General features: G+C 39.5%; 1 protein-coding gene across 8 annotated transcripts in view; it reads left to right on the top strand.

The window, feature by feature from the left end:
* Positions 1-16,763, top strand: part of CIT (citron rho-interacting serine/threonine kinase) — a 149,546-nt gene that overhangs the window by 58,431 nt on the left and 74,352 nt on the right. For 6 of the 8 annotated variants that reach the window (XM_051972904.1, XM_051972907.1, XM_051972908.1 and 3 more), the window contains exons 11-17: positions 9,486-9,591; positions 10,486-10,629; positions 11,830-11,949; positions 13,276-13,446; positions 13,710-13,763; positions 14,040-14,093; positions 15,857-15,997. In XM_051972904.1, coding sequence (XP_051828864.1) covers positions 9,486-9,591; positions 10,486-10,629; positions 11,830-11,949; positions 13,276-13,446; positions 13,710-13,763; positions 14,040-14,093; positions 15,857-15,997 — 790 coding nt within the window. Of the gene's footprint in view, positions 1-9,485; positions 9,592-9,684; positions 10,338-10,485; positions 10,630-11,829; positions 11,950-13,275; positions 13,447-13,709; positions 13,764-14,039; positions 14,094-15,856; positions 15,998-16,763 lie in introns of those variants that run through there. The other 2 variants (XM_051972911.1, XM_051972910.1) reach the window with 2 other exon arrangements.

Below are 16,763 nucleotides of genomic sequence, written 5' to 3'. Positions count from 1 at the left end.
AAAGGAACCATCCTAATTCATGTATGCTAGTGACTGTTCAAGGCTTGCAGTGTAAATATTTGCTAGCCCATTAGCTTGGACTTGTGAATCAATACAAATTTGCATGGCTGCCTTAGATTCTTTAAGAAGTCCAAAATTGACAAGTAGCACTATGTGTTCCTATATTCTGGGCCAGGTTGGCATTCGTCCTTCTCTCCCTTAAGTGTAATTTTTCATCCCTTACTTATGTCTTACTTGTGTCTTTTTTGTTCTTTTGGAAAACAGATTTTGAACAAATAGATCAAGACTAAGACTTATTTTTTGGACAGTTCCTGCTGTGTACCCACTTTAAATAGTCTTTGATTGATCTTAAATGTTTAGGTGCTGTGTACACAAAACATCCTTCTCATAGTGAACAGGTTTTAATTGAATTTTACTGATATTATAACAGCATCTGGCTTCTTTAGAGAGTCAAATTCTTTCTGCCTTTCTCTCTCAACATTTTGTTGCCTGTACCATATAGTATATCTTATTGTCTTCTAGTCATGCTATTCTAATGCAGAATGTACAGCTCCATTTGAGGAAGTAGGTAGATTCACACCATTTCCAATTCATTTTCTACTCTGAAGGGAGATAGCTCAACAGAATCTGAACCAGCCACTTCCATAATGAATTAGGATTTTCAGATAGAAAACTTGCTCTAACTTTCCTTGTGGAAAAGAGTAGGGCCAGATTATAGGAAAGGGGAGTTTCAGAATCCTCAGTGGAATGGAGTTCAAAAGTTACATTTACCTTCCTATAGTTTGACAGACCCACTGTGAGAAGTCAGGATGTGTTGATTGACATCTTAATAGTGACTTAGCTGAATTTCTTATTTTTGGGGAGTAAGCAAGCTCCAAATGCCAGAGTGGGCTCTTCTCCGTTCCAGAATTTGGACTGTTCAATACCACCTCCTCTAGGTCAAGGTCGTCCCAGGCACAAAAAGTGCTTGGCGCATTACTGTGTGCAAACAAAATCTAACTGGCAGTCTTGGGCATGGGTAAAGATGCAGAGTGGAAATTATATGAGTAGCTAAACTCTGATTAATGTGTATCTTTTTTGAATAAATGATTTGGACCAAATATTAATCATTCTAGAACGAATCGACAATGCAAATGAAGCCTGCTATAATGCTTTTTCAAATTAAAGTTAGATACTCCTTTAAACCTTTTAGGAAAGCAGAATTTGGTATTTCAAAATACCTGTGATGGACATTGTTTATTTTTAAATGGGCTTTTAGAGCTGGTTCATAAATCCCAGAATGTTATATCTTAAAAGCCAGCATATTTTTGGAAACAGAATGCTGATGAGTTTTTTGCACCATATTACAGATTGCAGTTGCATGTATTTTTAGAGTCTGTGGGATACAATTAAGGTAGAGCCTTTGGCATATTTAATTTTGATTCCCTGGTTTTATTCTTAAATAGCCATTCTTGGTCTTCTTAGTGCTTCCAACTATGGTATTATTTTTGAAAGTTTTTTCTCAGCTATGGAGCTCTCTCACTCTATGAGAATAAACCAGTGCCTCGATTAAGGTAATTTTCTTAAGCATTATTAGACTAGTGATTAGAGTGAATATTCTGTGTGTGTGTATGTGTGCACATGTATATTTATGTGTGTGTATATATGTGTGTGTGTACGCACACACATATGTATTCTATTCTTCTATATGAAGCATTCTCTTAAATAATTTATTAAGGAATTTTGTGAAATATTAGTTTATAAGTACTTGGTTGAAAAGGCTATATTTTATCATATTTTTAACTCAGGGTTCACTTAGAAGTTTTTAGGTCTTTTAAAAAAATTTGTATGCTGCAACAACACTAGACCTCCTCCTGTTATCTATATGACACACATCATAGAAGGTGTATGTTTATTAGGTAGAAATTTTTATTTAAGAGTAAATTTTTCTAGAAAATAGGGTCTGAAAAAAAAAATCAAATTGGCTTCATGTCTGAAGAGACAGTGCTGTTGTGTGGGTGTCTGGCTGCATGCATAGGGCTGCTCAAAGCTCATTTCTCTCCATGGGGATAACTGGCTGCATACCAAGGATTTGGCCAGGAGGAGTAGGCAAGCATTGTGGGGGCAGGTTGCATGTTCTTTTATTAGCATCTTCATTGTACTTCTGAATCTCACCCAGTACTGAGCACTGACTAGGTTTTTGCTGTTGAACTCTGATCCTGTGTTGTTAATTTTTTTCACTGTCCCCTTGAGCCACTCAGTATTTCAGGCAGTAGTTGTTTGTTTTTATTTTTAACTGTTTTAGCTCAGATGTGGCATAATGCTTCCATGGAATGGAATTACCATTCCATGGAATGGTAATCTTAGGAAGAAGTTAGATTTTCTTGACTCCATGGGATGACCTACAATATGCTGTCATGCTTCTTTGCTCATACCTAAATTTATCTTTAAAGAATTTCTTTGGCAGGGATGACTTTTTCTTTTTTCTTATTTTAAGTTTTTTCAAAGAATATAAATCTATTTTCTCTCCCTCTTGCCTCTTTCTCCCCACCCTCACCCCACTGAAAAATAAAGACAGATATGCATAATGAAGCAAAACAAATTCCCCCATTGGCCATGTCAAAAACAAACAAGTCTCAGTTTCCAAGCTGAGTCCATCAGCTCTCTGCCAGAGAGTGTGCTTGTGAATGTTTAACATTTAACACAAACAGCATATTCACACTTTTAACTTTAATCTGCATTGTTAACAATTTCTTTATTACTTTATTCAATTTGATCACCAATTTCTGAAGTAAATGCTCTCACCGACAATTTAACAGTTGACTCTTGGGAGCTGATTCAAGCTGGTTCCCACCAGGCTGGAAGTTTGCTTTATCTTCACTTCTCTGAGATCGTGGGGGCTCCTTGTGTTGATCTGAATTTTTAAGTTTTTCCAAGTTGTTTGTCTTTGCGGTGTTGTGTCAGTCATTCTCCTGATCCTGCTCACACCACTAGGCATCAATTGAAACTTTTGAAAAGTACAATCCCATTTCTTTCTATCAGATATTATGATTTATTCCCTTTTCTCTAGCTGTTGAACACTGGGCGTGACTTTCTTTTTTTTGCAGAGTTACTTTTGCAAGGCTTCTCTTTTAACAAGTTAGACCTTTGCCTGATTGGGACTTTCTTAGGGGCTTGCCCTGTGGTCCCACTATTTTTCCTTCAGCAGCCATTTGCTGTGATACTTAAAATGGATCTAAAATTGTAGTTCTTCTAGTTTTACGTTCCATCTTTTGAAGAATGAAATAATCATTAAGGTAAATCAAGGGTTTGTCAATAGCTCTGCTCTTGTCATATATATGTATGTATGTATATATCTAGCTAACATCCAGTCAGTTGTCACTAAGCATTTATTAAATGCCTGTTACCATACTGGTACTGTGCTAAGTTCTGGGACACGAAGGAAGTCAAAGGACAGGCTTTGTTCTTCAGAAGCTCACATTTTAACAGGCTAGACAATTCTATGGGAGCAACTCTATATATGTACAATGTATAGACAGGATAAATCGGAGCTAATCAGCAGAGAAGGCATCAGCAATAAGGGGATCCCAAAAAGCTTCCTCTCAAAGGTGAGGGTTAGCTGGGGCTGGAAGGAAGCCAGAGAAGCCTGGAGGTAGAGATGAGGAGGCTTCCTGTAGGCTTGGGGGACAGAACAGAGTAAGGGACCAGAAACAGGAGATGTGTGTAACTGACATTTCCCATCACTACCACATCATGCTTGCTGGATTTGTTCCTCAAACTCTTCGTCCATTTTTGCCTTTTGCTAAAGTAAATGGTCTGTAGTGGTCTCAGAGTCATTTCTAGTTTGCCCTATTTATTATTTACACTTCATATACTTGTGTTCTGTCCTTCTGATTGAGCCTCCTTTTCAGTGACAGGCATGGCTTTAATTTAGAAGAGTTTCTTTATCCCCTTATCCCTTGTAACTTGGCCTTCTTCCTTTCACCGGATGTAGACTAATTGTTCAAGCTTTTGTTGTGTTACCCTTAAGTAAAAGAGCCCCAACCTCCCATCAAGGTTTTTATTTTGTACAATTTAGCTTGTGTTGGTAATTGATAATAGGAACTGAGTTAATAATTCTGTCAGATGGTTGTACAGTCAAAATGGAATAGGGGCAAAGATAGAGAAATGTAGGTTGTTTCCTGGTCTATGACTTGAATTCAACATGATATCAAAATAAAGCAAATATGAGCAATAGCTTTGATGCCCAGTTGTATAATTAATGAAAATTGTAGAAGAACAAGATAAGAAAATTTTCAGAAAACCTGAGGGACAGAGAAAAAGTTTTCAGCTGTAGTATAATAGCAAGAATACTTCATTTTGGGGCAGAGGACCTGAACTTGGATCTCAACTTTGACACTAACTTGAAAAACCTTAGAAAATCACTTATCTTCTGAACTTCACTTATAAAGTCTTGCACTGCTAACATCATGAGGACTGGGATGAAATTGCTTTAAAGTTTTATTTAAATGTGAATTATTGTTATCAACACTTTTATAATCTTGGACAAGTTACTTTATCTGCTAGGTCTTTCCTTTTGTATCTAACAAGGGGGTTAGGAAAATGACTTCCAAGGTTCCTTCCAAGTTCACATTTTATGATTGCTGTGAGTGAAGAGAAATTCAGTATAGGCTGACCCTCTTTGGACAAAGTCTAATAACATTAAAAATTTTAGTTGCCGTGAACTGTTTTAATATGCTCCTTTTGCAAATTAATGCATCTTTCTAGACACTGCATTGCAGGTATCTTTATAGGTTGGTTGTTTTTTTTTTTTTTTTTAAGTTATTGATTATTAGCCTAACAACATAAGCTAGTATGGGCAAATTGTCTTGAAATTTCTCAGGCTACTGTAGCTAAATTAGTGTTTAGGGTTCCCTGTCAAAGCCAATAATCAACAGGCATTTATTATGCACCTTCTGTATACCTGGTGAATTGTAGGGGGTTCTGGGGGAGAGAGTCAAAAGCAAAACAGTGCATTTAAGGAGTCGATACTTAATGGGATATACATAGGGCTTGGGGAGAACAGTAAGCAGCAGAGCAGGGAGGGGGTCAAAAAATTCTTTTAGAAAGGAACATGGCAGTAAGTCTTTGCAGAACCCAGGTTCTGCCAAGGAGAACATTCCAGGCTTGGCAGAGTCATCTGTGCAAAAGAAATGGGACAATATGCGGGGATGTCATAATGAGCAAGAAGACTAGAACGGCAGCAAGGGGCTGCCACGCTGAAGATTCGTACTTGATTCTGGAAGGAAGAGGGATCCATTGATGTTCCTGAGATCCAGTGCCATGATCAGACTTGTGCTTCCAGGAAAATCCCATGGCCAGCTGAGTGGGAGAGGCTTGAAGTAGGAATTCCAGTTAGAATGATCTGCTATTGTGATATGGGAGCCATCTGCCAGTGACTGCTGGAGGTCTAACTCAGACTCTCCTCTTCCTTCTTGCCTCCAATTTATTTCATTCCCAATCCACAAAGAACATCTACATTAGTGAAGCCTGCTTTGCAACTCCTTCAAGTTTATGATTCCCAGCTGTGGAGGCTTTTGGAGAATTGACTTGCCCCTTCACTTAGGCATGGTCCTTAACAATTTGCAGTAATCAAAGTGAGAGGTGATGAGGTATAAACTGATTTGTGCATGGGGTGTGTGTGTGTGTATGTGTGTGTGTGTGTGTGTGTGCGTGTGTGTGTAAACTATTATTATATAGAGATGATAGTTTAATTTATGGGAGGTCACTATTTGAAAACTTAGGGAGAGAAGAGGGGTGGTACAGCCAGAGTTATTGGATATAACATGGCTGAAGATGCACTGAATTGGTACCACTTGGTTTAAGTTCTTTATCTCTCATGGAAACCAAAGGCAGGAGAGAGTATCCAGGAGGGAACAAGTGAGCAGTAGGGATAGACATTGCAGAGAAAAAGAGTTTGGATTAAGAAGCGATCATTAGATTTCACAATTAAGAGAGTATTGATTATTTTGGAGAGAAGCAGTTTTATTTGAGGAATGATGTTGGAAGTTAGATTTTGAAGGTTTAAAAGAGAGTGAGAGGAGAGGGAGTAGAGGCATTTAGTGTAAATGGCTATTTCAAGGAATTTGGTTCAAGGAAAATGATTGCTACAGGGGACCATCGGATTTAGTGGAGGATTTTTTTGATGATAAGAGAGATTGGAGTATGTTTTTAGAGAGCAGGTAAGGAACCAGTAGATGGGAGAGATTGAAGATTAGAGAAAGAGATAATAGTGGAAGTAATGTGCTGGAGAGGATGGGAGGGGAGTGGGTTAAAGATGTGTGTAGAAGGCCTTGATGAGAAGGTCCGCCTTGTTATCAGTGTGCCCAGAAGCATGATCTGTCAATGCCAAATAGAACCAAATACCATGTAATACTTCTACCATGATTTTAAATTATTCCTGGATCCTGAGCTGGGGGGAGCTTTCTGCCGTGTAACAGATGGACAAGATTACTTTTTCCTTTACTGTCCATCCTATTGTCTTTTCATCCTATTGATGTTTCTGGGATTATTTCCACAAGCTGTTTGTATTCACAACATTTTTGCAATAGCTTTTTTTAGTTGTGCTTTTTATTTATTCATTTCTTTTTAAGATTTATTTAGCACCTTTTTTTTTTCTCCTCTGAAGAGCTCTTAATGACTGTACTTAGAACTTCCAAACAGCGAACATTTGTCAAGCACCAAAATAGCAAAATGGAGGATGTATCCTTTGGATGAGTAGGAGGGTCTGGACGGCCATGTATAATTAATCAATCAGTCAGCAAGCATTTATTAAACACCTTCTATGTGCCAGGCACTGTGCACTGGGGTATAAAATACAAAGAATAAAACAATCCCTATTCCCTATAACCTTTTATATTCTGTTAGGTGAGAAAGAGAGAGAGAGAGTGTGTGTATGTGTACACAATGTACACATGCCCAGTATATTGGAGTTTAGGATAAGACAGTGCTAAAGTTACAAGAGGATTAGATTAAAATAATCTTTGTGTAAAAGATGATGCTGAAAATGTAACCTGAAGAAAGAGGGAGGGACTCTGAGATTAGGAGGGGTGTGTTCTAGGCAAGGAGAGCACCCCTACAAAGAGACAAAAAAAGGAATTGAACTTTCATGTGAGGAAAAGAGAGAAGATTTTTTCAAGTAATTTAGCTGAGAATGAGGTGGGATGTAACGTAAGGAAAGCTAGTAGTGATGGAAGGATGTAGTGAAGGTTATTGAAAGTGGAAGGACTTCAGTATGTTTGAAAACAGTGAAGAAGAAATTTGTAGATGGGGAGATGGAAAATTGTGGGGGGCGAGGGAAGAATCATGGTGGAGCAGCTGTTGTGCCTCACTTAGTAGAATGTGATCCCCTGCAAGTAGAAATTGTTTGGTCCTTTGGATTTGCACCTTCTGTGTTCGGTACATTGCCCAGGACCTCATATGGATTTGATAAAATTGATTTGATTGAGAAAGTGAGAAGCAATGGGATCTAAGGCACCTGTAGTGGGGTTAGCCTTGGCAAAGAGAAAGGTCACCTTATTATTAGAGACTGGAGAACAGGAAGAGAGAATGGCCTGAACTGTGTGTTGGTGGCTGCGTGAGTCGAGAGGGCATTGGGTGCTTTGTGGAGGCCGAAACAACCAGACCTGCCGGTTGGTGTGAGATATGTGGTGAGGGAAACTGAGGAATCATGGGTAATCCTGAACTTAGAGACCTGGGAGAATGGAAGGATGGTGGTGTCTTTGACAGAAAGGGATTGGAAGGGGGCGGTGTGGTAGACAGAGGGTGCTGCTCATCTCCCGTGGTGGAGACTTTTTTAGAGAGGCCTGGACAGTCTAGGAAAATGTCTGCCTTCCACAGCAATATGTTCTTGACATTTTGTGAAGCTTGTGATTTATCCTACAATGTTTTATCATTAAATTAGTCAGGAAATAAACATTAATTATCATTGTTATTAGCATCAATAATAATAATAACAACTAACATTTATATAGTATTATAGTATTTATTATAGTATTATTATCTATTTTACTTACTATATAACAAGCGCTAAGTGCTGGGGTTACAAAGGAAAATAAAAACAGTCCTTGTCCTCCTGGACATCACTTTTAATGGGAGAGATGACATTAGTACTAGGTGATAGATTTGTTTAGAAGAGATAGGAGGTAATATGGTAAGAGGAGGCAGCAGCAACTTGGGGCTTGGGGACAGGAGTCACGACTTGAACCTTGCACAAGGTGGCCTTGGAGCTGAGTCCTGAAGGGTTCCAGGGAAACTCTGGAAGCTGAGGTAAAGCGATAGAGCCACCCTCCCTACTCCCTTTCCCCCCAAGGCAAAGGCCCTGAGATAGGACCTGAGTGTGTCATGTTGGAAGAACTGGACATGGACCAGGGTAGGCTAAGAGACTTTCATCAGGAAGGAACCCTTGATTGGAAATCAGCAGACCCAGGGCTCTATGACAGTCACTCTGCCCTCATAATAATGACTTTGCCCTTGACTAACTAAAGCAGCTTGGGTGAGTCATGGAACATCTCTGACCCTTACTTTCCTCATCCATAAAATAGGATGAAACAAGCCTGTCCTGGTAATCTCCTGGGGTTGTTGTAAGGATAATATGTAATGTATGTAAAGCTCTTGGTAAAATGTTAAAGAGCCATAAGTGAGAATAATTATTAGTCTTGGCATTCAAGTATTTCCTGAGGGCCGGGCGCTAGCCTAGGCGCTAGGATGAATAAATGCCATGAATGAAAAATGTCTTTTCTTCAAGGAGCACTTTTTTCCCTAAAGGTGATGACTAGAGCATGTATTATTAGTAAATGCAGAATAAATAGGAAGAGAATAAACACAAAATAGTTAACCACAAAGTAGTTTGATTGTAAAATACTAGTGTTTGGAATCCAAAAGCTTCCTGTAGAAGTGCTCCAGCTGTGGCTTGGAGGAAGTGATCTCAGAGATTAGGATTATTACTGTGGCTAATCAGAGTGGGAATAGAATGTTTTTCTGATTGTCAGTGATCCTGTGTGGATCCCTGTGACTGCTGCCTTTCCTCTGGGATAAACAGTGTTTGTGCAGTGTTCCATTTTTCAGGATTGTCTTTGACGTATATTTTAATGAAATTATTTCTGTTAAAAATATTTGGAAGCAGAGAACATCCTTTAGGGATGGTACCTTAAGTGTCTCTTTTGCATATGAGAATGGCACTAGTGCTCCATTGTGTGTAAAGCACTTGGAATGATAGCAGTGTCCATCCAGGTATGTTGGCATAATCCTTGCTAAGGATTAGGATGTAGTTTGTGACAATAAAACAGCAGAGCTAACTGGCCTAGCTGGGGACTAAACTCCGGGCAGTGATTTCGTTAATACTAAATTCCAAACAAGTGAGCTAACCAGTCACAGATGTAACACCTACATACTAAATGTGTTGTGTTCTGAATGATGCTTCTGGCCCATCCTTTGTCTGTATTTATGTGGTGTTTGGCTTTGTTTAGGTCTGTTGTATCAGGTTTGGACTCTCCTGCCAAGATTAGCTCCATGGAAAAGAAACTTCTTATCAAGAGCAAAGAGCTACAAGACACTCAGGACAAGTGTCACAAGGTATTTATTTGTGCGGCTGGCCTCCCTCCTTGCTCCGGGACTCTACAGCCAGTACGTGCCGAGGGATCAGCCCGGTGCTGCTGATGTGCTGACCCAGCAGATCCGCAGAGAGCAGTGCTCCTCCTTTGCTGAAGTTGCTCCTCCATCAGTACAGAAGGAGATGAGTTCAGGCCTTGACTGTGCTGTAAATATCTTACTCTTAACCAGAGGAGGCACTGGATTTAAAACAGTCCTTTTCTCAGCCTGACCCAGATGACTGCTTCTTCCAGGTGGCCCTTCCCCCTCATCACTGACAGAGACACAGCCTAGCTGCTTTGAAGGGTCCGGAGTCTGTCTTCGTAGCCTTTAAGTCTCTGCTTATGTAACTGTGGCCACTTTATTGATTGTGCTCAACATCTCATAACAATCACTGTTCCTGCATAGAGGGAACTAACTGGAAGCTATTAAAACTCACTACTTTCTTGTGACTCTTGAGAGCAGAGATATAAATATATCCTTTCTCTGTACTGGATTTGTCCTCTAGTTCCTTACAAGGAGATGGGGGAGAATCCTCTGGTTCAAGATGGATTTGGGATAAAGTTAAAGTGACATCTGCAGAAACAGGTGAAAAATGATGGTTGTGGCTTCTTTGCTAACTGGGGTAGAGAAGTGATCGAATGTGAACAAGCGGCTTGAATGAATGGAATGACTTAGCGTTGGTGCCTGTCCTTAAGAAGAACTGTGCAAACCCAGGACCAGAGACAATGGTATTGACATCTAAACAATCTTTGTGGATTCCTTAGAGGCCGGCCAATAAGGTGGTCTGTTATAGACCGCTCGAGATTTCTCTGCGCCTGATGTATTTTGAAATTAGCCACACTTGGCCTTCTTAACCTGTCGGTGTATTTATTGCAGATGGAGCAGGAAATGACACGGTTGCACCGGAGAGTGTCTGAGGTGGAGGCCGTGCTTAGTCAAAAGGAGGTGGAGCTGAAGGCCTCTGAAACCCAGAGATCCCTCTTGGAGCAGGACCTGGCTACTTACATCACAGAATGCAGTGTGAGCCTTTCCCATAGTCCTTTTCTCTTGGAGGTAGCCATGCCCTGTTTGTCTCTCATCTTGTTCATTGATGCTATCAGCCAGGCCCATAGTACTGAGGTCAGGTAGGAGACGGGCAGAGGGCGTCTGTGCTGGACATAGACAAAATAACTGCCGTTACTCTGTCAGCTCTGTGAACAGCCAAATGTTGAGGGAGCCAAAAGAGGAAACTCAACTCAAGCAAGAACTCTGAGGGCAGTTAGTCTTGGTACCTAAAATGGTTCTGTGAGAGCTACCTGAACTGGCTCGCCCTTGGTTTAAATGGTAACTGACTTGGATGGTACTTAGTCCGACTTCCAAGTAGAAGCTAGAATCTGACCAGGGTGACTTAGGGCACCTTTTGGACTGGCAAGGGGCTAATTTTCTAGCTTAGTGCCAGAGAACTCTTGTTACCAGTACAGTATTTTAAAGCCTTAAGTTGCTTATCATTAAAGATCCTGTGACTGTCTTCTCCATTGTCTCCATCCAGCTGTTTATAATTCACCTAACTAAAACATTCTTTGTAACTTGAATCACACATAGTCTTTAGTTTTCCATAAAGGAGAAGAGATCTATATAGCATTGCTGATTGAGAGTAACTGCTGTGTTTCCATTCCAGGACTGGCTGCGTTTCAGCAGTGGGTGAAGTTTTTCATACAGATAGATATTCCAATGCCTTTAAAGCATTGTGGGAGCCTTCTGGATGAAAGGTGTGCAGGAAATATAAGATAGGAGGCAGAAATAGACTAGTTAAGATCTTGAGATTGAGCAAAGAATGAAGCCATTGCTCCTTTGAGACTCTTGAGAAGAGCGGAAGTAATTGATTTGAAAAAGATTCTGACCGATGTCCTTTATTGATGCTGTTGATGATGATTGAATGATTGTGGGTCTTGAGTCCCAAATACGTGAGTAAGAGAAGACGTGATTGGTCAGTGGTACGAAGCTGCGGTTTCATTTTATCTGCAGAGTAATACATTGAGGTGGGGGCTCTCTGGGAGCTACAGATGAGATGTATACAGGTAGAAAATTGGAGTTCATCGGTGACAAGTGAGAACTTGTAAACCAGGATCTGCCACCTGAATCTGTCTCAAAATCTATGAAACAGCTCGGTGTTCTCTTAATTAGACATTTCAAACAGAAGGGTCGAAAAGGTCTATGTAGTAAACATTTTACTTTCTGCAGAGCCTCAAGCGAAGTTTGGAGCAAGCACGGATGGAAGTGTCCCAGGAGGATGACAAGGCCTTGCAGCTTCTTCATGATATTCGAGAGCAGAGTCGCAAGCTGCAAGAGATCAAAGAACAGGTATAACTGCTTTGCTTTTTGGGGAGCAGAGCAGTTAATCTGACTCTTCCTGACGTTTTGCTTTCAGTAGAAGGACACACTCACACGCACTCTCTCTCTCTCTCTTCCTCTCTCTTTTTCCCTTTCTGTACTAAACCAGTACTCTGGAGCTCTTTTGCAGTATGGTGGTACCTCTGGCTTCCCCAAGACTTTGCTCTGGTAGTTGCTACTGAGGTGGATAGGCTTCAGATTCCAGGGATGGACTGGAGATTTAATTAAAAATCTTTAGAGACATGGATCACTAGTTGTCCACGGAAGAAGAATTATTTTGACTGGAACAACTTAAGAAGATTATCTACAAAGTTGTAGGAGTTGCACATCTGAGTTGATTGGTTTTCCGATCCTGATCCCATCTGTGTTTACTTATAATTTTTTCTTTTACTTAGAGAAATCCTTTTCATATCTATAGTATTTAGTTTTAATATTTCTAGTAAGTATTTTTGTAGTTTACTCAGGTTTTTTTTTTTTAATCTACTACCTTTTCATTTGATTTCATTTTGAAACCTTGCAGTTTAGAAATTTACTTTTTTCAAGTTTTAAAAAAGTTTTATGATTTAGATTACTCTAAAACATATTGTAGGGAACTATTTAATATCTTCTTTGGAATTATTCTCATAAAGCATTTTGAGTAGATTTAACATTTTCTGAATTTTTCTTTTTCCAGAATAAATAGGATTTCATGTATAATGCTGAATTCTTTCATCTTTGAGTTTGGGTCCAAAGGAAGCAATGTTGAAAAATCGATAGAATTTGTTTCTCCTCTAGTTTTTTCTACTGAGACTTTAAATAAATCTTTCTTGTAACAGGAGAGATCCGTTTTAAGGAAGTGTTCTGTATTCAATAGATGCACAAGATTTTATAGAATTTATAAAAATGATTGCCTTTGAAAATAGGTAGTTTATCCTAAATGTGAAGCAGTAGGTGCTTTCAGATGTACCATGGAAATAGAATTTCTGAAAATTCTCTCCATGTTGTAAATTATTTACTTGAAGTATCTTACTAAGGTCATATATCTTCTCTTTCAGTGGTCTTGTTAATGTTATTTATTCTTTCACATATCATTCTCAAAATTTATATGATAATATACAATTTTTTTCTCTGTGAGTCTCTTTCCTTAATTGTATCTCTTTCTTCCACAGCCTCTCCATTTCTGTCTTTTGCCATTCTCTTCATAATTTATATGTCTTTCCTGTGGTTTCTGTAGAGGAGTGAACACTTGACATTCTATCCATTTTCCTACTTTTTGAAGTTTATTAGATACCAATGTGTTCCTTTTCTCCTCTTTAGGAGTATCAGGCCCAAGTAGAAGAGATGAGATTGATGATGAATCAATTGGAAGAGGACCTTGTCTCTGCCAGAAGACGTAGTGATCTCTATGAATCTGAGTTGAGAGAGTCTCGGTTAGCAGCTGAAGAATTTAAACGCAAAGCCACAGAATGTCAGAATAAATTGATGAAGGTAGCTAAGGCCTTCCTGGAATTTTCAAAATGTTTCTAGGATGGGATTGGTAAATGAGAAATGCTTCTGAACTCTTATGGTTTTAGAAATAGTGTGAAAATGATTTTTTTTGTCTTGTGAGTAAGTTTGTGAGATAACAGGAGGCCTTGGAAATCTTTTGTTCCTTATTAGATTTTTTAAAAGGTAGCATTTCTTAAAAGAACTATTAAATTTTTAAAATGTTCTCTCCTGGAAATTATTTTATTTTATTTTTTTAACTACAGGCTAAAGATCAAGGGAAGGTTGAAGTAGGAGAACTATATTCCAAACTGGAAAAGGTATTTTTCATGATTAACTTCATCAATTATTATTAGGGGATTAATACATTAATATGGAACATAAAGGAGACATGAATAAGGCAAAACATCACATCACATCTGTGGACTTCTGATAGGCCATTAGGCTTTTTTCTCTGCTAGTAAGTTCCTAGAAGTTAGCCCCACCCTAATATACTATAGAGGCTTCAAGGAACCAAGATTGAAATACATCCTATATTATAAGACTCAATATCTATTTTTTTTTGTTTGTTTTATTTCCTTTGCTTATGATTATAGGTGAATGCTGAACAGCAGCTCAAAATCCAGGAGCTACAAGAGAAACTGGCTAAGGTGAGGCTGCAGTGACTGCCTGTGCTTTTCCTCTTTGGTCCTGTGTTAGTGATGATGAAAGAAACAACTGGGCAGAATCCTGAGGAAAAATAAAAACAGAGGGAGGAGTGAACTGTTAGTGGAATATCAGAGTATTGACCATATTTCCCTTCCTGAGATCTGTCAGTAATGTGAATTTTATACTATCAAATAGAAATGCTAGTTATAATATTTTAGAAACTTGCTGGTGACTTTCTTTGGATGGGAATGGATTCACTCTTTCATATGTTGAGAAATGAAGGGGACTTGATTGTAACCCAGTCAGTTTTTTAGTGCACTTTAAAATCAGAAACTCACTTCCTAGTAGCAACGTGTGACCTGGAGAACCTTTGTAGTGGAGAACTGAAGCAAGCTTGTGTTTTCATGGTGAAAAGAATGGTGGTCCAGGAAGTTAAGAGCAGTATGGTGGTAGCAAGACAAATCTAGTGATTTTTCTCTTAGTTGATCATTGGAAATGTTATTTTATTATAGTAATTTATTTATTTTTAGTACACATTGCTTTATGAATCACTTTGGGAAGGAAAGAAATGGTATTTTAAAAGGTTGGAGTAAAACCCAATTCTAAGATTTTATGATTGTTATTGTTAAACGTGTCAGTGTATGTGTAGATGAATAAATGACAACTCTTGGTCATTCTGGACTTGCCTTCATTCAAGCAAGTGCTTTCACGTTTTATCTGTCCTCATCGAGATCTATATTTTTCGGTTTTTGTGCTGTAGAGAACTCTGGTAGTCTGGTGAAGCCTCGTGACCCTTCTCTAAAACATGTTTTTAAGTGAATAAAATGCTTAAGATTACAAGGGAGGCCAATTCTATTGAAATATATTATTAAGATAATAAAAACAAAGCAAGCTCATAGGCCCAGGGTTAATAACCCGTATTCCAGATAGAAGTGTCAAATTCTCTTAAAAGTAACATGTCAAAACCAAATAGAGATTGTGAGATTCTGGCCTAAAGTCAGTATGGTGGTGTTTCTATTGACTTATTTTCTAGGATAATTAGTAACTTACTTGACATTATTCCAAGAAGCATAACTGCTGTTTAATGCAAAGCATTTCAGACTTTTCCCACTCATGACCCATTTTCACCCAAGAAATTTTTACATGCCCTGGGTATAAAGGTGTATAAAACAGGTATCAGAACTGCCTGATAAAATAGGTATGCAAATCAAACATTCCCTGATGATAAATCATGATTTCTTGATCTCCACAAGTCAACTAAAAGACCCCAGATGGGTAACAAACCACAATTTTAAGAAACTGGGCTTTATGTGAGTAGACATGACCATGATGGCTCTTCTGCCCAGGAGAGGGCTATTTTTTGGTATTTCTAGGTAGTTTCCAGTGTTGTTGAGAGGCAGTGTGACTCGGTGGGCAAGTCATTGCCCTTTTTCTTACCCTTATCTCATGGGCAGCTCTCTAAGACTGACGTGTCGCGGTAGCATTTCCTTGTCTGGATGTTACCTCACTCATAATGTCTCAGGGCTTGCCCTGTCCTAATTGAAATAAAGAATATTTAATTTATGGACCAAAGAATTGGATTCAAAACTGAATCTGGTTCCTTCTTGGTTTTGTGCCTGTGAACAAACCCTTAACCTAGCTGAGCCTCAGCTCTCTCATTTATATGGTGGGGATAGTATTTGCGCTGCAAACCTCCTAAGGTTGTGGTGGAAGTACCCAGCACTGCAGAGGGCCATGCAAACAGGACTTCTCCATGTTCGTTTAGGCAGTGAAAGCCAGCTCCGAGGCGACCGAGCTGCTTCAGAATATTCGTCAGGCCAAGGAGCGAGCTGAGAGGGAGCTGGAGAAGCTGCAGAACCGAGAAGACTCCTCGGAGGGCATGAGAAAGAAGCTGTTTGAGGCGGAGGTGAGTGGACGCCTTCGGCCCGCAGGGCAGTGATGAGCAGCCCTTGGAGCACGGACGAGGGGAGCAGGACCAGCCTTGACCATCCACTGCCGCTCTCCTCCATGCTTACTTTTAAAGGCTTAGGAATCACTTTAGGACACGAGGGGTTTTAGGACACAGCTTGAAGTAGGATGGTGTTCTGATGTGATGTTCTTGTTTCCACTAATTGTTCTCTGGCCCCCTCTGTGATCTGTAAGAACTCCTCTCTGTAGAGGTCAATGTCAGTCAGTCCTGTTCTTCTTTCCATGTTCTCTAGCTCAGAGAGCCCGTCCTTCCTCCTGGCTTTTACTGTCATCTCTATCCTTATGGTGTTGAAATCCTTCTCTTTAGTTCCTTTCTCTTACCACCCAGACTCTGCTTCCATGTTTCAGACCACTAACTGGACCATAAGTCCTAGCAGACCCCCAGAGAATTGATCATCTTGGTCAATCTTGAAGTGGTCATCTTCCTCAAGTCAGCCCTCCCTTCCAGTTCTTCTTTTCTAATTCTCCCAGTCACTTAACTTTAGGCTTGATACTTTGGTTCTGTCTTTACCATACTTTGCCTTCATTCCGTCAATCATCAAGGCTTCTTGATTTTTTTTCTTTACACTATCTCTCTAGTCCTTTTGCTATCACCTTAATCTAGGTCCTCATGACCTTCTGCGTAGATGACTGGAACAAGCTCTTGGTAAGCCTTTTGAGCTCCATGCTTTCCTCCTCCAATGCAGCCTGTGTGCCCCACCAGT

The sequence above is a fragment of the Antechinus flavipes genome, chromosome 1, assembly GCF_016432865.1.
Source record: "Antechinus flavipes isolate AdamAnt ecotype Samford, QLD, Australia chromosome 1, AdamAnt_v2, whole genome shotgun sequence".
NCBI classification, from domain to species: domain Eukaryota; kingdom Metazoa; phylum Chordata; class Mammalia; order Dasyuromorphia; family Dasyuridae; genus Antechinus; species Antechinus flavipes.
Note: the sequence above shows the minus strand (reverse complement) of the source record. Positions and strands in the feature narration are given on the sequence as shown.